Source organism: Eulemur rufifrons, chromosome 18 (assembly GCF_041146395.1).
Source record: "Eulemur rufifrons isolate Redbay chromosome 18, OSU_ERuf_1, whole genome shotgun sequence".
Classification (NCBI taxonomy): Eukaryota; Metazoa; Chordata; class Mammalia; order Primates; family Lemuridae; genus Eulemur; species Eulemur rufifrons.
The window spans coordinates 11,579,782-11,602,582 of NC_091000.1; the positions used below are offsets into that span (position 1 = coordinate 11,579,782).

The 22,801-nt window shown below is 36.5% G+C and overlaps 1 protein-coding gene across 8 annotated transcripts in view; it reads left to right on the forward strand.

The window, feature by feature from the left end:
* The window catches only part of TENM3 (teneurin transmembrane protein 3), a 427,807-nt gene that overhangs the window by 375,530 nt on the left and 29,476 nt on the right, over window positions 1-22,801 (forward strand). For 3 of the 8 annotated variants that reach the window (XM_069493436.1, XM_069493435.1, XM_069493440.1), the window contains 6 exons: window positions 861-1,004; window positions 4,963-5,212; window positions 5,923-5,943; window positions 13,918-14,150; window positions 15,254-15,408; window positions 16,191-17,065. In XM_069493436.1, coding sequence (XP_069349537.1) covers window positions 861-1,004; window positions 4,963-5,212; window positions 5,923-5,943; window positions 13,918-14,150; window positions 15,254-15,408; window positions 16,191-17,065 — 1,678 coding nt within the window. The remainder of the gene's footprint in view (window positions 1-860; window positions 1,005-4,962; window positions 5,213-5,922; window positions 5,944-13,917; window positions 14,151-15,253; window positions 15,409-16,190; window positions 17,066-22,801) is intronic. The other 5 variants (XM_069493437.1, XM_069493441.1, XM_069493439.1 and 2 more) reach the window with 3 other exon arrangements.

Below are 22,801 nucleotides of genomic sequence, written 5' to 3' on the forward strand. Positions count from 1 at the left end.
ACTAGAAGGGCCAATCCATTCAGAGGAAACAGTCTGAAAACATCCAACGGGTTGTTTGACTGAATGAACGGACAATGCAATCAAAGTTAGACTTGTTGAGATATGGATCGATAGAGATAGGTAGGATAGCTTCAAGCTCAAGCTCAGAACATCAAAAACTAAAGGATAGCATGGTTTTGTTCTAGCAGTTCTCACCTGAAAATATAGTAGACATTCTATTCTGAAATTAATTTGTAATTTGGACTTGAATTAGTTCAAATCAATCAGGTAGTTGCCACTTCTGCCTTCACTTTTTTCTAAATATTAAAATCCATGTTTGGTTGTGAACTCTGAAAAGTTTTTCATTTATGATTTATTCATACTATTAGTTTACTGCTAGTTTTTTTATTCCTGATAATAACATGTAAACATAATGTCATAATCTGGCTGTCTTTTTTCATACTTTTCATAAGTATTTTCCATAATTTAATGTTCTTGGAAACTAAACAGCTCTAATTATTCAGGTGGCAAACATTATTTTTAGTGGTTATCACCTAATCACCATTTGGGGCTGACTTATCTGATCTGATCTAATTACTTACCCTCTTGCCCAACCTGGACTTTATTTTGTCCTGTGAAACGTGAGAGAGTGAAATGTGAAAAACACTCTTTTTCTATTAAATCAGTAGAAAATAATATTGAGAGATCATTTTTAAAAAACTTTTATATGATGAAATCTTCTTTTATTAAAATTAACCACTCATACATGAGTAGAAATATAGTCTCAGAACACAAATATGAAAAAGGCAGTTTTTTCTGAACTAATAATTGTATTTCCGCCTGTGATTGCGAAAGTGAACTGTGATTTGTTTTGATTCCAGTGTCAGTTGGATATGAGTATGAGTCCTGCTTGGACCTGACTCTGTGGGAAAAGAGGACTGCCGTCTTGCAAGGCTACGAATTGGATGCTTCCAACATGGGTGGTTGGACATTAGATAAACATCACGTACTGGATGTTCAGAATGGTACGATCTTGTTCAGATAGTTAATACTGCTCATCTTCCAATTCCTTAGATTGCAGCCACATTTTATCCTGTCCATGCTGTAGGATTAGAATTGGTAGCAAAAAATAAAGGTATATTTTTAAAGACTAAAAAAGCCTAAAGAGGGAACTATATAACTCTTTTAATGTACTTTAAAATGTTCATATATTCATCACCAAAATGGTTTTCCAATTTGAATGTAAGACTGATGTTAATGTTGCCGTGAAATATTCATCTAGGCCTGTCTAATTCTACAGTGAGTCAGTGAGTTTAATCCAAAGTCCTTTCTTTAGAAAAGTTTGCCAAAAGTGGAGGTAGGGGTATTTTTAAAAAATATAAATAAAAAATAAAAATCTATGTGAATTTACCAAACTATTTCACATAGATTTTTAATTCTTGGGTAATTATTCTGAGTATCTGGATTTATTTTTCAGTTCTGCTTAGACTGTATTTGAGAATGAAATATTCTCCCACTCAAATAGGGTTACAGATACTGTTACTTGACTTTGTGAATATTGGGGAAAAAATAAATTAATAATCTGAGAAAAAAAGCAAGAATCAAAAGTATTACTTATAGTAGACCTGATAATGTGATAAGTGAATATGCTCTGAAGAAACGTTTCAGATATCACAAACTGAAAGATATTAATATTTTCAAAATTATGACCAGCTTAATCTCAAAAAGAATATTATTTATATTAAACAAATTCCATTGTCTTTACTGTGTTTCTAGCATTTTGCCCACATACTAAGTGCATCTCAGATAATTTAAAGGTGTTTTGCTAAAAAAGCAAAACCTTAAGGTAACCTGATTTAGCCTCCTATCCTAAACCATATCATGCTAGTATCTCTACTCTCCTTTTTCAGAGACCCAGAGAAGGAAATTTCTCAGTCTTGGCAAAATAATCTAGCTTCTGATTTTGCAGAGGTTTTTGGAAATGTAGAATTGAGCATGGAATACAATTAAATGTTTAACTATGATTTATGATCATTTTTCAGATTCATGTTATTTCACTGTTCATTACTTTTTTTAAAAAATTTTATGGGTGTTGGAGAGGATGCATTTTAACCTTCTAAATTTACTCAATCTAAGGTAGTTTGCAAGCCAAGCCAGTCCTTGAAAGTGCTGGTGCCTTACCTCCAGGTGATAATAATACCAAGCACATCAGTAGCAAGTGGACAGGGAACCACACAGAAAAGCTCATCACACCTGTACTATTTTATAGCGGTATTAAGCTCTACTACCTTTGCGGTTTTGTCCTGGACATCGGGGTGGAGTTCAGCTTGCACCCCAGAAGGCTGGGAACAAAGCCGGTAACTAGTGCCACATGCAGCACACTTTGAAAAAGTGGGACTCCCAACCAAGGAGGTTGCTCCATCTGTTACCTCAGAGCTTCTCTTGAGTCATCAGTGGTGTCTGAAGCAGTGGGACTTTCAGTCTGTTAGACTAGTAACAGCAGGCTTAATCATGCTCTCTCAAAATGCAAAGTCATCTGCCAGACATGCTAGTTGATGCTCTTGATTAAATTATTTAAAATTATACACAATTTGAACATATTTTTATATTTCTTCAGAAGTCCTTTACAAACAAAACTACGGGGAATTTCTGTAGATGCATTTTGGTTACGATGAGAAATAAAGGGCAAAGTTCATAACCAATTAACTACAGGATTTCACCCAAAAGAGACTGTAAACCAGCAGGGAGATGACAAGCAAAGAGCTCCAGGAAAGCCCATACCTCTGTAATTCACCATTGTTATGAAACCACACTCAGTACCATATTTAGGTGGATTAGGAAACTTGTAGATAATTCTGTGCATATACAATATAAATATATGCACACACATATACACACATATTCTAAATCAAAATAATATATAGTTAACTTTTATTAAAATGTCAAGTCACATGTAAAAACTAAACTATCCAAAATTCTGTCCTCCAAAAAATGTTATAAATTATAAAATATACATTATTTTAAAATGGTAACCTAAGTCACAGGGTGATGAACGGATTGTGATTTAGAATTTTATCCAAGAACAGTTTGACAAGCAGTGGCTTTCCAAAGTGACATGTGTCTAATTGAATAAACAAAGTGATTTCTAATCATGGCAAGGTGGATGAGCTGAAATAAATGAAGAAGAAAAGGCAAAAATGTAGACAGTGACAGGTGTTTGTGCAGGCACCCTGAAACATGGAAATAAATATTCTAATGTTCATCTTTCTGTTCTGTCCTAATAGAGAAGAATCATGAAGGGCCAATCGTTCAAAGTAATGACTGAATAAATCAGGTGTGCTAGAGCAGTAGGCAGACTTGTAGGATTCTTCTGATGAAAATTACAGAACTGGCTCTTATAGGAAATTATAGTTCCATAATTGTCAAATAACGTAATCACAGAAAGAAGAATCTTAGGTATCATTAATGTATTCTTTGAATATTCAAGGCAAAATGCATTTCATCTCTTGTTATGATCCAACCTATTCAGATTATTTTTCCTTAAATTTGCATAAACCTGTTTTATGTTTCCTGATTTCTTTATGTAAATTTGATATGATTATTACATCACCCAAATAGCAAAGCATTAAAAAAGTAATCACAGAATGCACCTAAAATGTGCTGAGCTATAAGGAGAACATAATTATTCTAATCTCTTCTTCACTTTAAAATTATCCCAAAGTGGGGGAAAAAACACTTTCTCAACTTTCCTGTTTATACTTTCATCGGATTATTCTTTTAAATGTATCTGCTAAGAAGTATAGTCATTAGCTCTGAGAACTGCTCTGAAACATAGAACATACAATAAATATAATGTATGTGGCTCTAAAGTCAAAGCAGCAGGTGGTTTATACAGATAATAACACATTAAGAAGTGTCATAAAATATGCACGGAACAATAGCAGCTGACTATCCAATGTACATCAGACCAAAATGGAGCCATTGATCTATATATAGTAATGGCAGAATGAATAAAATTAGAATCTCAACTCAAATCTAATTTCTAACTATGAAAATATTTAATATTCATTTGGCATTTTTTCTCAGATTTTCATTGAAGACCATAAAGGAGGAGATTGGCATTTTGTCTTGGTAACAATTATTGGCACTTTAATGCCTTAAAGCAGAATTCACTTTAAATACATAATTTGCCTTCCACAGCGGTTTTGTTATGTTTGACATTTTGAATAACCACCATGTATTTGCATTCTTACATAGGATGAAACTATAAGCAGGAACATTCTTTGACAATATAGTAAAATTAAAATAAGCCTCCATTATAATTAACGGCTTTGGAGGTCTGATATATATTTTCTAACTTTGTTTTCCGTAAAGTATTTTTAACTTTTTAAAATTAATGATAAATTCATAAGGAAGAAATTTATATTCCTGGTGTACATTTTTATTAATTAGATTAAAATCTTATGTTTTCAGCATTGATTGGCAATTAGGCAAACTTGTTATTCCCTAAAGAATGTTATGTACAGTTCTCAAACTTGGTTGCACATTAAGATCACCTGGAGAGTTTTTTAAAATGTCAGTGCCACGGCCGCACCCCAGACCAATGAAACTAGGATCTCTCGAGGTGAGAACCAGGCATCAGTATTTTTTACAGCTCCTCCAGTGGTTTCGATGCATAGCCAAGATTGATAATCTCTGATGTTGAGAATTTGGAGTTTTAATTTTTCTTGTTAGTCCTTTTTTTCTTTCATCAAACATTTTTTAAATTCATAACAGACAGCACTTTTTGTATATATCCTATGTACTTTTGCACGTAATATTTTACACTGGGTAATTGGATAGAATTCATTCCAGTAGAACTTTAAATAAAAATTTCCCGGTCCAAATCTAAAAGGCACTGAATTTCATTTAGATCTCTAATGAACATGTTTCTTATTCATCTTTATGCATTTTATCATAAACAATACATTTTATTTCTTCTAGGTATACTGTACAAGGGAAACGGGGAAAACCAGTTTATCTCCCAACAGCCTCCGGTTGTCAGCAGCATCATGGGCAACGGGCGGAGGCGCAGCATCTCCTGCCCCAGCTGCAACGGCCAGGCTGACGGCAATAAGCTCTTGGCCCCGGTGGCGCTGGCGTGCGGGATCGATGGCAGTCTCTACGTAGGGGATTTCAACTACGTTCGGCGGATATTCCCTTCCGGAAACGTAACGAGTGTTTTGGAACTAAGGTATGTAGTTCTTAAATTTGAGAGTTTAATCAAAGCTAAACCTGCCTTTATAAGAAAATGTTGAGTCTGATGTACTAATTTGCATATTTAAACATACCTTCCCAACGTTTAAAATTCTCTCTAAAAAGAAGTAAGATTCTTAAAGTTAGCAGAAGCACAGCACATATATATTGTATGTATCATGAAGATAGTGAAGAGTATAGAGTCACCTAATATATAAAATGTCTCACTGATTGCACTGACTTTTCTGTGCTCTAAAAGGATAGAACTATGACCCTTAAGTGTCTTTTGTTTTCTTTAGAAGAACCCTGTGATACAGGTGTTACTCTTTTATTTCACCATGGTTGAAATTAAGGTATAAAATATGTTCCTATGATATCAGGCTCTGATAATAAATGAACGGGGGCTAAAATGTGTAACTAGAATATTGGATCTTCAAGTTGGGTTAATCCGTTAGCTATAATGCCAGTTGTGAAAGTGACATATTGTTGTCTTTGCTTTGTTCATTTAAGTGTGATTATCAAAATCATTCTATTTTTCTAAGTTATTTGGTAAGCCTTGGCCTACAAAATTCATTTCCAGTGTTATTTCTGCCTAAGTTGGTAATTTTCTGTACAAATAATTAAAATCTTAGAATTCAACTCATTATATTTTAGAAATTTTTTCTAACTCTCCTTTTTTTTTTACCTTTTTTATCTGCTTCCACCAAGAAATAAAGATTTTAGACATAGGTAAGCATCTTGCTTAGAGGTTATTATAGTATTTTCAAATGTCCTTTCAATGTGACTCTCTGAAATTGTTTTCTAATAACATTTCATCATGAGAGAGGAAACTCAGTATCACAGAACACCAAAGGAATTAAAACTGCTTAATTGAACTGTTATAATATATTGCAAATTGTATTATGCAATATAATTTGAGAAATATTTTCAAGGTGGTTCATATAATATATGAAAAATACTTTTAAAAATATGAAAAAAACAGAAAAATAAATTTTGTTATAAAAAAGCATTATAGCAGATATTGCTGTACAACAAAAAAGGTTTCTAAGCTCCAGTCACTGACTCACATAATCTTAAGTCTGTCTTGAACAGAACAAAAGTTGAAGCACAGTAGCGAAATTTAGAGGCCTGTATACTTTGACCAATACCCAGGGCAGGTCATGTTTTACTGAGCCAAAAGTTTATTCAATTTGGGAGACTCTGTTTAAGAAAAAGAATCTAAAATTATTTTACTTTGGCAAATTTTAAAGAATATATGATCATGTGAACATATTCCCAAGACCCCTCATTGGGCTTACGGGACCGTGTGAGTGAGGAATGCTGAAGCTTAAGCTTTATTAGCCTCCTGGCAAATCAGCTCTGCTTGTAGTTGTGATATTTTCCTAATTTGGGAGACCTACTATTAAGTAGTAATGTTTTCATTGCTGTTACTATGGAGGAAAAGGCTTTCTTCAAAGCTAAGGATGAATATAGTGGAAGCAAATATATAGGCTCAAGAATTTTCCATATTCTATTTGCTGTGCTCACTTAGGTGGAGAAAATACAGTAGAGGATTGTATTGACACATTCGACTGAAAAACTTTCCGCAGCACAGCCCAAAAGAGAGAAAAACCAATGTTTTAAAGTAAAGCTAGCAAAAAGCAAGATAGGTTCGACATGCTAAATCTAGTTTAGCCATTAAAGTAGCTAACGAAATCATATAGGATGATAAAATTTGTGATATTTTATGTGAGATATTTTAAATGACTAAATCGACGTAACCCATTTAAATTGTTGTGTAGAGATTGACGACTAGCAATTGAAAACCAAAGTTCTCCTGAAAGATTTATAGCTGTTCCGTATCAGAGTGACCAGGCATGGTCCGTGACCTTTCCCTGAGATCTCCTCTTGATCTTGTACTTTTAGCTAATAGCTCGGTCACATGCTAAGATGAACACTAAATCTCCCCAGAATACTGAGCATGCAAAGCTCTGCTATTAGAAACCACAGTAGAATATCAAAAATTGTCTGGCCTTGCTTTCTTGGTAGCCTTGGAGAAAAGAGGAAAGAAACAGGTAGACACACCAGCTAAATGTGAAACTGCTGCAGGCGATACAGAAACAACTATCAAAGCAGCTACCTTTTAACAAGCAGGCCTGTTACATGCTGGGCACTGGGCCAGGTATTTTATATATGTCCTTGCAGGTCCACACAACACTCCTACAGGGTTACAGATGAGCTAATTGAGGCTCAAGGAACTTACATATCTTCCCCAAGACCCAAAACTAAGAAAAGAGGAGCAGACATTTGAACTACACAGAAAAATAGGTCTTTTCGCTGTACCACACAGCCAGTTTGTGTGTGTCCGGACAGCTAGCTTTCCATGGGGTCATTCCCTGGGTAAGCCAACAGCGAGACTTATTTTACAACCATTTTACGAATTACTTAGAACATAATCTCTTTCTCGGGGAAAAAAATCTATAAGGAACTAACTGCATTATGATTAACAATACCTTATAGTATCAACTCATTATGTACTAACTGCCGGTGTTTGGTGGTGATACCCGCTGTAACCCTCTCTCATGATTCTCCATAACCTCTCTCCTCTGTGCATCATCCTCACTAAGTCTGGGCTTCTGCATTTCCTTTATGTACCAGGCATGTAAAATACACTGTTTGGGTTTTATATTGATATTCATTTGTATTAAATCCGTCAGTGTTAACTGATCATTTACCATGTGCCAGGCACTTTGACACATAGTATTATAAGACAAAGTACCTGCCCTCAGAACTCACAACTGAGCGGCAGAAACAAGGTATTAATAGATACGTGACAAACTAAATAACATTGTTCGTACCATTCTTTGACAATAACACCCATAGCTTAGAATGTAAGAGTAATTCTATGGAGGAAGAGATTACTGGGACACTGGAAGAGAGAGGAAAAGTTTCCTGGAAGGGTAGATATTTGAGCTAGGTTTATGAATGAGTCTGTTTAAACAGAAAGGCAAGAAGCAAGGAGGGAAGTCATGAAAACAAGAATAGAGAGCGAGTAAAGGTACTGGGGTCTGGGAATAAGATGAGCAAGACATGTTCTAAGGGTAATCAGATCCGCCTGCATGGGGCAGGGGGTTCGTGTTGGTGATAACGAGAGATGCAGGGAGCAAGGCAGGTTAGAGTCAGAGTGCGTCAGGCCTTGAGTGCTCCAAGCGTTGTTGTTCTGTCCTATAGGATAACTGAGACAGTGGGGAATCACTTTAGGAGGTTGAACAAGTGGCATACTCAAAGTGGCCTTTTAGGAAGATTAATCTGATATCAGTGTTCAGGATGACCTGAAGATAAGTTAGAAAGCCGCTGCACTAAACCATGAGATGCTACATACCTAAGATAGGATGGTTAGCAATGAAGGAAGTCGACCAACGAAATAAAGGAAAGCAGAGAATGGAGGGTCTGTATATGGGTGTTAAGAAAGAGGAAAAATGTAGAAAACATGCAGGGTTTTTGAGCCTGAATGACCAAACAGATGATATCTTTGATAAAAATAGGAATTCTGTTTGCTTAATAACTGATTAATCAAACTTCACCTAACAAAATCAACAGATTTTAGCTCATTGGAGCTTCTTTCTTAAGCTTAGAAAATTAAAATCCTTTTCTGATGCTCCTTCCTATTTGCCTGCCTGTAATCATCTTCCTTTTCCAGTGAATAAGATCCCGCCTGGTTTTCTTCTTATCCACACTTTCTTGGGAAGCATAAAAGTTATGAGAGGCTTAGGAATCGGTCAGAGGAAGAAAAAGAAATTGACAATGTGTCTAAATCTATAAAAAGAATGGTATTGTCAGTTGTTAGTGATTAAGTAAAATATAAAAATGCATGCTTCTGATTCTCTTACTGTATTTTGTTTACTGTAGACTCATTAAGTGGACTAATGGGGAAAATACTAAAAACATTGAATAAAAAAAAAAAGGGACCCATAGTATCATTTTAAAATTCAGGGAGTATTCTGTTATACCAAATTAAGAAGTACTGCCAGGATAGTCTATAAAATAAAAGTCCTTAGCTATACTTTAAGGAATAGATATAAATATTACTCAATCAACATTTTGATTTTTGACATAAATTGAGCTTCTATACTGCTTTAAAAATGTTTCTTTTAGATATGCTAAACATTTTCCCCATGATGTTTACAGTATTAGTTTGCTAACAAACCCCTTTAATAGGGGGTAAATTTTACCTCATCCTTGTTCCAATTCTTTTCGATTCCAAAATAAAAACTTAAACTAATTGACTAATACCAGCCAAGGGGCGTTTAAACATGTAGAACTAAAAATCAAGTTTGTGAATTTTATATTACCAATTAAAGGATCAAAGAAAGTGTCAGTCACAGGTCTGTGAAATTGAATCAATTAAAGCTTAGATACAAAATTATAAAAACTTGATTCAGTACTCCTTACTTACTTCATATTTAAAAATCAAGTAGGCGCAGAAATACCACAGCCCAAGTCCCTGGTTGCAATAATCCAAACAGTCTTTGGTTAGCATAAGATAGGCAGTTTTACTTTTATACATAAATATAATTTACTATGCTGCTTCAAATGCTTTGTGTTCTAAGGGCTATGGCACAATTTCCAACTAAAAAGATAAAAATGCTAATTATATCTCTTCTATGGCTTGTTCTCTGTGAATATTTCTCTAGTCTAAGAAGATTGAATTATGACAAAATAAATGAGCAAATCCAGCCTGCACTTACCACTGAATCTGTGTCTAATTGAATAAGACTGTAGAGAAGATGGCTTGATAATTGTGATGATCTTGGAAATTCAGGATGAGTTAAGAATCAAGGTGCAATATACTAACGGTTCTTAACTTGATCTCAGTTCCTTTGATTTTGCTATTAGTTGAAATTGTAATATTTCAAACCTTCCCGAAATGGTAAAATTTCAGAAAATTGATCACACAAGAATGCTGCTGCTCCTACCACTGAGCAGAGATTTCCCAAAACCAAGCATTTTGTAAATCCCTGCCCCCCAGCTGCCAGCAGCAGCCTTTTTCAGTCATGGTAGCCGCACGTTTTCAGTGGAGATACAGTAGGGACCTAAAATCTCACCACTCACTTGCACCAACACACCTGCCTCTTTAGTGTCTTGCCTTTTCCGGAAGTTGGGCAGCCCGTACTAGCTCAGCCTGTTAGGAAACTCTCCATGCTTAAGTTGAGTGACCTCGAATCCCATTCCTATCACATATACAATTCAGAGCTTCTCTGCCACCAGTCTGTCACCTAAAAATTTCCAAACTCACTTCTTGTATTTCTATTACTTCAATACTGATCCTTCTTTTCATTAGGAGAGGCCAGGATCTAAGAACTAGCTCCAGTTTGCCATGCTTCGCTGCGCTGCAGGGAACGTATCCGGTTCCCATTTCCTACCATTCCGTGGGGAATGTTTCCAGAGGCTAATTCTCTTCTGTAAGGCCACATATTCTCCCCACATTTGTTCTTCTGGGCAATTGAGTTGTGTACAAAATTAGAGCTTTCATTTGGTGGACATTTTTAAAGCCATTGACATGTATTGCTTGATTGAGAAATTTTTGTGTCTTTAAGGAAGGAGATCTTCTAGGACATGAAATAAGCAAATTCAAGCACCACCTTGGGAATTCGCTTATTACTACCACACAGGAATAAAACTGATGCCAGTAAAGGCAAAGCTTATGACTTGAATGTCCGTTGGTTCTTTTACCAAGAAAGCTCATGTCCCATAGCTAAATAGTACGCTAGCACCACTCAAACTGCTACCTCCAAGATCGGTTTGCTTATTTTTTTATCAAAATGAGAGCATCATGAAGAAGTATGCATGAATCACTTACCTTTACCATCTTTAGTCTTTAAACAATTTAAAGTGGATATTTTAAGATGGGTCTGCATAATTTTTAGTAGTTTAGGATATTATAAACTGCTGTTATAAACAGCAGAAATAAGGAAATAAATTTGAACCTATCCAAGTGTAGATAATTTTTTTAACATTTTCAGAAAGCAAGTCATACTTTAGGTAACAATAATTATTGCATTCATACACTTTATAAGGTTATAAGGCAAAATACATATTGCACTATAAGAGGAAACGGGACAAAAGCAAATATTAAGGATAGTTCGTTTTTACTGAGTATGTAGTATGTGCTAGGCTTTGTTCTAAGGATTTTACATATACTCATGTAATCTTCTCAGCATGCTATGAAATATCTATTATTATCATTACCTTTACAAAGACAGGATCTGAGGTATAGGTAAGTTAGGTAATTTGCCCAAGATCACACGTTTATTAAATGGTGAAGCTAGAATTTAAACCCAGGCAGTCTGGCCCAGAGTTTATACTCATAGATACACAACTGACAAGAAAAAGGGGGGTGTGTGTGTGTATACACTCATAACCAACTATACAACTATCCATAGTTACCATATAATCAGGGAGATAGGAAGGGCTAAAGAAGTCTCTCCAATGTCATGTCTTGCAAAAGACCCAACCTGATGGAGTTACAACTCTGTCACAACTATATACACCTGATAGACCAGCGCTGTCAGTATCAGACTGTTTACTGAAAGAAAGAAAAACCTCTGTAAAATTGTTCTGAATGTTATATTGATATATAACTCTTCATTACAAAGTAATAAACTACCACATTAAGGAATACAATATGTCTTTCTGCATTTAAAATTTTAGGCATCAACTTAGGAAAATGATATAATAACACTTAGCATGGCAAGTTGATCATTTCCCATAACCTAGTTCTGAAGTGTTTTTATTCCATAATGACTTGCATTTCTTTGAGTTCTTCATATCACTTTTTACCCTTTAACACATGTTTACACACTCAAGACCTCTTGCTCTAATCTGTCTCTTGTCACAAAAAGATACTAATGGCTGAAAAGGAAATCCAGAGCTGAAGGTATTCAGGCCTTGGCGTATCTTCGTGGTTCTCTGTGTACCAGCATCACAGCAAGCGCCAAAGGGCTCTATGGCCTCCGTGTGATCTGCTGTCCCCTTCTACCAATCTAAGAAGCACTAGTGGGAACTATCACCTGTTCATTTAAGAATAGAATCTCTTATAGGAACAATAAATTATATATATTCAGCACTTAGAAAAAGCATTAAGTAGTGAGAATTGTTTCATTAAAACCTAAGCTTGTTAGTAAGGAGAAAACTACTACATTACCATTAGAATAAAAATGTTCATATAGAGTTAGGTTTATACTACGTATTTTAGATGTTCACATATAAAATCAGCGGAAACAAGCTTATAACTCTGTGTGTGTGCATGGATGGGTGTGGGTGTGGGTGGCTATCAATGGAGAGAGGGAGAAGGAGAGAGAGAATGAGAAGGAATTAGTAAAAACCAAGTTTGTCATCAAAAGATACATGGGGGGCCGGGGGCAAGGTGGCTCACACCTGTAATCCCAGCACTCTGGGAGGCTGAGGCAGGAGGATTGCTTGAGCTTAGAAGTTAAAGACCAGACTGAGCAAAAGCGAGACCCCATCTCTATTAAAAATAGAAAAATTAGCCAGGTGTCATGGTGCATACCTGTAGTCCCAGCTTCTCGGGAGGCTTGAGGTAGGAGGATCACTTGAGCCCATGGGTTTGAGGTTGCAATGAGCTAAGATGATGCCATTGCACTCTACCTGGGGCGACAGAGCAAGACTCTGTCTCAAAAAAAAAAAAAAAATATATATATATATATATATATATATGGAATCTAGTAGATTCCTATCAATTGACATCTTTGTTGGGATACCAAATCATTTAAATTATTTTAAGATTTTTTTCCAGAAGGTAATATTTGCACATGGTACGAAATTACATTAATTTTTAAGAACATAGTGCTGAGTCTCGTTTGTGAGAAGATTAACTTTTTAATTCCAACAATATGTCATAATTTGTCCATTCCTTGATAATGTTGGTCTTACCATTTTTTACAGGTAATGGGACATAAAATGTTTCACATTTGCCTCACTTTATATTTATAAAATTGAGGCATTACATTTTGTGAACAAATGTTTGTATCTCACGAAATCCATAGACAGGTTCACAAACTTTAAAAATAAAACTGATGGACGTAGCGTTCTGACTTACTGCATTAGGCCACCAGTGGAGACTGCCTCCCACACTGGAATGATCTCATTTTAGTATTTAACCGCCATATCTCAGGACAAACATTGTAACTTTCCTAGATTATGACAGAGCAACCAAGATGAACAAAATACCACCTGTTTTCTGGGGTAGGTTTTCCATTTGAAAGAATAATTCTTTATGATGAGGTACAAGTGAAATCAGTAGTAGAGACACCCTTTCCCTGGAATAAACTTTTTGTCTGTCACTGATGGGCAATTTATTAATGGCTTTGCATTGAGCCAAAAAGATACAGAGAATTTGCTTCTTTGTTTTAGAGAAGACACATACTGCTTTTCAAAGGTAATGATTTTTAAAATAGCTGTTAATATACTGTTGGATGTTCAGCATCAGGCAAGGAAGGAAAACAGTAATATCAGAGAATTGTTGCCTGTGATCACATTCTTTTAAGTCATTATTAAATATACAGTACTATTCATTTGCTGGTCTTTGATCATACATTCCAGTTTATAATCCATTTCTCATGATCTGTTTCATTTTGCTTTTAATTTCCCTCTGTGTATCGGGAGTAACTCTCTTGTGATGTGTACGTGTGATCCTTTTTACAGCAGCAACCCAGCTCATAGATACTACCTTGCAACGGACCCTGTCACAGGAGATCTGTACGTCTCTGACACTAACACGCGCAGGATTTACCGCCCAAAGTCCCTTACGGGTGCCAAAGACTTGACTAAAAACGCGGAAGTGGTTGCAGGGACGGGAGAGCAGTGCCTTCCGTTTGACGAAGCCAGGTGTGGGGACGGCGGGAAGGCCGTGGAAGCAACACTCATGAGTCCCAAAGGTGCTGGCAGTTACCAATTTGAGGAGTTCTTTTTATTTACAAAAATAAAAGCAAAAGGAGAAAATCCAGTTAGTGCCTGGTTGTATTTAATGCTGAGTCTAACATTTTGCCTTCGACTGTGTCCTGGAGAGCTGTTTCACATCCAGTGCTTTTAAAAGCCATTTAGCACGAAAGTGCTAGAATCCTAAGTTGATTTTACAGTAAATATTAGGTTCTTGGCATTTTTTTAATATCATACCATTTTTTCAACTCGTCAAAGAATGAAGCAACTACTCTATATAATTCAGGTCACATCCTGTTAAACTTCAAGGAAGTGTCCAAATTCTTTCATTGTCCTGGAATGTCTTTGTCATGAATGAGTCCCAGACTTCTTTAAAAACCATCACTAAGCAACCCTTTTCGCCCTCACCCACTTTGGAGCTGTTCAACTTTTGTTTCTATGCCATGGGAAAAAATCCTTGCTGGGAGGAATTTTTGGAGGTAACAAGGGCTAAAACTCTATGTGATAAAGGCTTCTAAACCAGTCAGGACTGACTCCTTGCTCGTGTATTATGCTATTCACTACAATGTTTTTTGGTTTGGGGACTTTTTTTTTTTTTTTTTCATTATAGCTTGTGACTTTTATGTGAACAAGGACTGGAAAAAAGTATTTGCACTGAATTATTCATAATAGCAAATTTCATTGTGACAAGGTCAACAAAACACTAACCTTGGCTTAGATCTATTTTGTTAGAAGAATATCATTACTGTAAGTTTGCAGAAATAGAATTTGAACATGTTTCTATAATCTACAGACTCTGTCATTATATAAACATTATAATTTTATTTATGAAACATACAAGTGCTACCTGTGTAATTCAGACATACACTCACTGGAGAATCTTACAAATCTGGATTATTTTGTTACTGAATTTTAAATTTATTTGTACTGTAAATGCCTATGTTGCTTGTTGTCTCACACATTGGCAGCTGCATTCCTACCTACTGCCTGTCACCTGTGTCCTCACCGGGGTTAAGTGTTGAGTTTAATGATGGGCTTAGGAGTATAATCAAAATTAATCATTTTTTTAAAAATTAGTAATATTTACTTCTCTTCAATAAAGGAATGGCAATTGATAAGAATGGATTAATCTACTTTGTTGATGGAACCATGATTAGAAAAGTTGATCAAAATGGCATCATATCGACCCTCCTGGGCTCTAATGACCTGACTTCAGCCAGACCTTTAACTTGTGACACCAGCATGCACATCAGCCAGGTAGTTAAAATATTAAGCTGACTTGTTTGTTTCTCTTCTAAGTGACTTGACTTATTCTGATCAGTAGATATTATGGCACCATATTAAACTGTACATATCATGTGTGGCAGTTGTTATGATAGAGCTGTTCCATTTAAATGTATCTCAGGAGCTAATAAAAAGTTATATTCTTCTATAATTCTGCATTTGATGAATGAATTCAATGGGATACAGAACAATTATCACTAAGAAATGCTTAGCATTTGTAATAAAATACCAGTAAAGTAGCAGCATGCAGATATTCCAAAAAGAACAAAACAGCTTAAATCTCTAATCTTTTGATTGCATGAGCTCCTTAAGTAGTAGAGAGAACCACTATGATTAGTCCCAAGAGACTTATATTTAGAATTAGAAACTTTACTATTGGCCTGATTGAAAACACAATAGAATACTAATGTATTCATAACCTAGAAAGCCCCAACATTTGGTGGTTATTACTGCTATAAGGAACATCTGTGTTCATATCTCATTGATATCTGTTGACTCACTACTTAGAGGTTTATTTGCTATTTGGCTATAACTAGCAAATCTTTCAATGAGCTACATTTTAAAATGAAATGTTATTTCCTACATTTGTCTCCATTCAAAACTTTTAGGTTTATTTTACTGTGGCTATTGAAAAAACTATTTTATAACAGTTTATCAGATTAAGGCTAATTTCCCTAAATGGTCTGATTTAGTCTTCTGGCAAATTAACTGCAGTGCAGTAACTGACTAACCAGCCCATTTCTTTTTTTATTAAGGTACGTCTGGAATGGCCCACTGACCTAGCCATTAACCCTATGGATAACTCCATTTATGTCCTGGATAATAACGTAGTTTTACAGATCACTGAAAATCGTCAAGTTCGCATTGCTGCTGGACGGCCCATGCACTGTCAGGTTCCCGGAGTGGAGTACCCTGTGGGGAAGCACGCGGTTCAGACGACGCTGGAATCTGCCACTGCCATTGCTGTGTCCTATAGTGGGGTCCTGTACATTACTGAAACTGATGAGAAGAAAATTAACCGAATAAGGCAGGTCACAACGGATGGAGAGATCTCCTTAGTGGCGGGAATACCTTCAGAGTGTGACTGCAAAAATGATGCCAACTGTGACTGTTATCAGAGTGGAGACGGCTATGCCAAAGATGCCAAACTCAATGCTCCGTCCTCCCTAGCTGCTTCTCCGGACGGGACGTTGTACATCGCAGATCTAGGAAATATTCGGATCCGGGCTGTGTCAAAAAATAAGCCTTTACTTAACTCCATGAACTTTTATGAAGTTGCGTCTCCAACTGATCAAGAACTCTATATCTTTGACATCAATGGGACTCACCAGTACACTGTGAGTTTAGTCACTGGTGATTACCTGTACAATTTTAGCTACAGCAATGACAATGATATTACTGCTGTGACAGACAGCAATGGCAACACCCTTAGAATTAGACGGGACCCTAATCGGATGCCAGTTCGAGTGGTGTCTCCGGATAACCAAGTGATATGGTTGACAATTGGAACAAACGGGTGTTTGAAAAGCATGACTGCTCAAGGACTAGAATTAGTTTTGTTTACTTACCATGGCAATAGTGGCCTTCTAGCCACTAAGAGCGATGAAACTGGATGGACGACATTTTTTGAGTAAGTATATGAAAATTCTACTCTGATTATAAAATACTGTGATATAACACCATAATCTATAATAATACTGTAATCTTAACTGCCAAAGGAATCTGTGTTTTTCAATGTCTAGAGCTTCTATAATTTTTGGATCCCTCTTTCTGAAAAAGCAGACAAAATTATGAGATACAAAATTAGATGCTGGGCCTTGGAAGTGCGAGTGAGAAGCTTAAGTTTTAATGAGCTTCGGGGTAAATCTACCTCTACTTAAGGATTAACATTTTGCTTCAGATAGACCTAGTGTTTAGCGCTAAACCTTTTGAGAAACATTACAGCTTTGGTTTTAGGTATAAACCCTTTGGGGTTGGATTTGCACACCTGATAAAGCTGACTGTGTTGGGAGCTTTCATTGAAGAAAAACTTGAAAAATATCTACAATGAATGTTGCTGATTGTGTCAGTACTACTAATGTTATTCTTATCAAAAAGAAGGGCTTACCTTTTTATAATCAGTTTTGGAGAAGCTAAACTACACTTAAAAGAACCTTACAACTAAATGCAAATCAGGAATTACCGGTCGGGTCGCCGTCTGAAAGCTTATGAAAGGTGTGAGGCTCATTCAGCCAGGTACTCTGATACAAGTGTGGAGCGGGGCCCAGGCAATGTGCTACCTGAACAGTCATATTTTGTGAGGTCAGTAAGAATGAAATGAAAATTAACTATTACATATTTTATGGTATGTGGACTTTGCAATGAATACTTGTGTAAAACAATTTTTGATTGCTTGTTCACTTCACTTAACGTTGCACAAGCCACGAGGGGAAGTTAGAGAGAATGGCATGTTGACAAATGCAACATGGTCCTTGAAATGCATATTGCGTTCCTTAGTGTGATTTGCACAATGATAGGCCAAAGCAAAAGAATTTTCTATAGGAGTACACCTCTAAGATTATGATAAAAGTCAGTAGGAAAAATGATTCAATATACAAATATTTTCCGTACTACTTTTCTAGAATGGATCTTATACAGAAAGCTTAGTTCTCCTATAGCTTGAATTGCTTTTCTTTTTTGACAGATTCCCTTTTAATAAAATGAATGTTACCCAGCAGCATGATTTTGTCAGAGGAACAAACCTTTTCAATTGAATTACATTAAAATTCTGTTCTTAGCATTCCTTTGGCTCATTTTAGGATCGCAATAGGAAAGGAATAAATTGGAAGTTAATGGAAAGCACTTCCTTTGCACTGTTTTCAAAGTGATAGCAGGCCAGATTGCCAACGAGGCGACAAAGAGCACAGAAAATGTGCTGCCATCAGATGAGACTGGGCAGGAGAGCCGCTCTGATTATAAGATCTTCAGGAAATGATGGTGGCATTGGTAGGGTTTCAGTTTAGTTGAAAGCAAGGGGAAAAAGAGAAATAAGTTTTTAGTATAATCTAGGACTCAAGCCCTGCTCTCTGGGCCATCTTTGAATGTATCCTTATTTATTCCCAGGAATTGACATTGCACAGAAAGAAGTTCACCGTGTGGGTTACTGCTGACACGTGAACTTCTTACAATAGATAGAATGGTTTGCTTAAGACCTACAATTGAATTTTTGTCAAGTCTGGAAAATTAGAGAAACTCCATTGGTGGAGTCAATGGAAAAACAAATTTGGATTTTTCACTTTTTAAAAAATAATAGTGCACAAAGAAGACATATTTCTCTAGTAACAAGTATCACCCAAGAATTTCAGGCTTAGTCAGGAATCAGTGGGATGGCTAAAGCAGGGGTTGGGTTGGCAAGCCAATCTTGCGAATATAAGGAGAAAGCATCATTTTAAAGAATGATAGGTGTTGCTGGGCAAGGTGGCTCACACCTGGAATCTCAGCACTTTGGGAGGCTGAGGTGGGAGGATCACTTGAGCCCAGGAGTTCAAGACCAGCCTGGGCAACACAGCAAGACCCCATCTCTAAAAGAAATTTTTTTTTTTTACAATAGCTGGTATGGTGGCACCTGCCTATAGTCCCAGCTACTCAGGAGGCTGAGCCAGGAGGATCGCTTGAGCCCACGAGTTGGAGGTTTTGAGGTTGTGATGAGCTGTGATCACACCACTGCACTCCAGCCTGAACAACAGAGCAAAACCCTGTCTCACAAAAAAAAGACTTTAATTAATTGAGATACATCACAATCGTATTTTCATTAATACTAACTCATTATATATCATATTTAAAGTATATCCATTAAATTTTAAAGCTAGATAAATTATAGTAAAGGCAACTATTCCAAAAAGCATTATTAAAATATTTTACCATCACAATTGTATATATATATATATATACATATATATACTTTTTTAAAAAAGAATATAGTGGTTTAACCAGTGCTAGAAAAAAAATAACTTTTCTAATAAAATTAACAGAAATATTGTTTAAAAAGCAGTATTTTTGTTAGTTTTCCTCTAGATATCTGCAGCAAAGTCATGACTAAAAAATTTCTAAGAAACCTGTATGCATTTTGCAAAACAGTGTATTAAAACAGAGCGTTCAACCCAAGGAATTCAGAATCATCATGCCAGAATACGAACGATCATTTTCTTCCTTTCCGTACATTCTTACAATTTGGCTGTGAAAGAACAGGGGCCCACCTCTTCCAAGGGTCAAAACTTTAAAACACATTCAAAAGTAAGTGCACAAAAAGAAAAGGGTGGGAGGTGTCATTATCAGGCAGCCCCGCCAAAAGCGCTGTCTGTGTTCTGACCGAGCAGTGCATTTTCTCTGTAAGCTTGAGGTTGCTAATGGGCAAACTCAACCCCCATCGCTGCTCATCTGAGCCTTGACAGCAGAGTTTCTGCTTATTGTCTCCTGACCCGGGCATGTGGTGGGATGTGAACATCCTAGTGGAGGCAGCGGGGGCCTCTGAATTCCTGTCCGACTGCCTTTGTTTTTGTAGTTATTGATGAACTGGCAGACTCCCAGAATATTAGTACATATCTGTAATATTTCCCTTCTTTTTTTTTTTATAGTACTGTGTGTCTAATTTAGACCTTACAAGGGTACTTGGTAAGTTCATAAAGAAGAAACCTGACAGGTTTGACAATGGCCAGAGTGTTACCAGAACCACAAGGAGATTGTGGATAAAAACACCATTCCCCACTGAAAAACACCTGTTTTCTATGACTTACATGACACCGGTCCCTTGAGCTCTGATACATGCTCTGTAATCATCTTTCTGGACAAATACCTTGCACAGAGAAATTAAACTTTGCAGCCTAAATTCCCATTTGTATGTGGCCAGCTTTCTAGCTAGCCTAGTGTCTAAAAAGCCTTGAGATTAAAGCTTTTATAGGAAAGAAACAGATGGAAGAAGATCTGGAATCAATAAATTTGCCTAGAGATAAAAATACACTTGTCATAGTTCCTTCCAAAGAAATTTTAAGAGAGAATTAGCTCAAATTGCTTACCTTTCATGCTTTCATTTTTTTATTATTTTTTTCTTAGTACAAACTTTAGTGTACCATTAGCATGTCACGGTATTGGTATAAGGACAAAATGAAATGGGAAAGTATTTCATAAAATGCAAACTTTTGTTACCTCTGTGGCTCCCACAACTCCTGGAATGTTGCAGTGCATGTAGAACTCTCCCAATGGCCATTTGCTGAATGAAGGAATGGAAGAATAAATCAAAGATGTAGACAGATGAATATTTATCGAGAAGAGTGATAAAACCTATAGCTGGCTCTTGCCAAGGCTTCATTGAAAAAAATATCATATAAATGCTCTCTCATGTTCTGAGTTAGTTCGGACCTCGGTACCAATACTTAATGCTGCAAATATTAACCCTTCCTATTTTTGTTGATTTTTAAATATATTTACCCAATAGTACGTTTGCTCACTTTCTTTCAATTTATAAGGACTTCCTCAGTTGATCTTGTTATTCAAACAGTTAAGCCCCCCAACATGACTTCGTATTGATAACCTCTGTCTTCTGAAATGTTGGTGTTGAGGAGCAAAGACAGGAAACATTTCCCGTGCAAACGCAGTTAAAGTCTATTATTGTTGTACTTGGTACAAGAGAGGATTCTAGGAGAAGAAAACCTGATTCCCAACGTGAGGTTCTTCTCAGTCACCAATAAAGTAGACAGGGTGATTCTTTAGGGTGCACAGATGGTTTCCTAAGCACGAGAACCTTCATTTCAAAAACTAGAGATCTCATCTTCTTGGTAGCAGTTTCTCTCCACGTTACCTGTAATTAGTATGTCCCTATTGTGACTCGTTAAAGAGGTAGCCAATATTCTCAGACATGCTACTGGGTGGCGTGTCAAGAAGACTACAGTAGGTATCAGATGGTTTATAATTCAGCTTTGAAGTCACTGAATTACACTAATGTGTTTCGTGAGCTGAATAATCACTTATTACTGATTGAATAGGCCATCTTGTCTCTGAGCTCTTCTTCCGTTGACTTGCCAGGCTGTGGAAAGGATGTCCTGTTAGCTAATAGGGTCCCCTTGTGGGAGGACACTGTGACAAGCCTAGTTCCTCTCTTCACTTAGTATTAGGGACTGTTCCATGCTGCTCTTCACACCACTTAAAAACAATTGCCACACATTATAATTCCTTAGCTGAAGTATTTCCAAGGAGACCAGAAAGATCTCACCTACTAAAAAGTTATTATTTAAAAAGTTCATACCCAAAAGAAACCACAGTTCTTGCACTTGAATGTGCACAAAAGGAAATCCAGTGTATTGAGTTGGGCAATAGAATAAATTATTTAATAGTAAATGACATTTCACAGTTCTCTGCTTGCTTACCCACATAAAATACAAACTGGGCATATTTAGAGGCTCTTCTGTCTGGTTACAGAAGGCAACATGAATAACAAGCTATGAATTCTGGCTGATATGTACATGCACACTAGCAGGTTAGTGGCAGATTTTTTTTATCAGGGGACTTTGAATATTTGGAGCTCTGTATTTGTGGAGCTGACTCTGTGATCTTGTGTGAGCTGTATTCAGATTCACAGAGCAAATAAATGAGTTTCAGCTTTTATACATTTATGTAGGTATATATGGGTCTCCAGCTTCTCATTTGGGTGCTTTATTGTCCCTCATTCAAGCTTTGCAATCTCAGAATGAGCTTCTGAACCATTTCTTTGTAATGAACTTAACTCTGCGCCCATGGCAAACCCACGACTGCCACTGACATCAGTTCAGATGCTGTAGGAGCACACCAGGGAAACGACCTCAGGGGAGCAAAGACAGGCAGTGCAAACAGTCCCTGTGCTACACCTAAGACAATTTAGAATGCAGAAAGCACAAATAATGTAGGGAAACACAATGATAATTATTCCAAGTTAGAAAAAAATGTGTCCATTCTTGGTGACACTGAATCATGTTTAAATAGCCTGACAACGGTGCCATGCTGTGTTCTCCTTACATGAGTATCATTGTAATAGCTTCTGATGTTAGAAGAATTATAGAGGCATCTTCCAGAGGACAAAACTATCAGGGTAGCCTTCTTAAACACAGAAACCACGTGTCATTGCTGCTTCTGCCAAAAACCTGCATTAAAAACGAAGCAGCCCATTTTACAAAGACATACCCAAAAATGGTGCTCAGCCCCTCCTTTATTTTCCTTTTCCTTCTTTCTCCGTGGAAGAAAACATTTAGAAAATTACGAATGATTTATAAGACATTTTATCAACAGATGACTTATAATCGTGGGAAAATTCTAAGGTTGATTTCCATTTTTGCTATGTTGTTTAATAATCTGGCTTTAA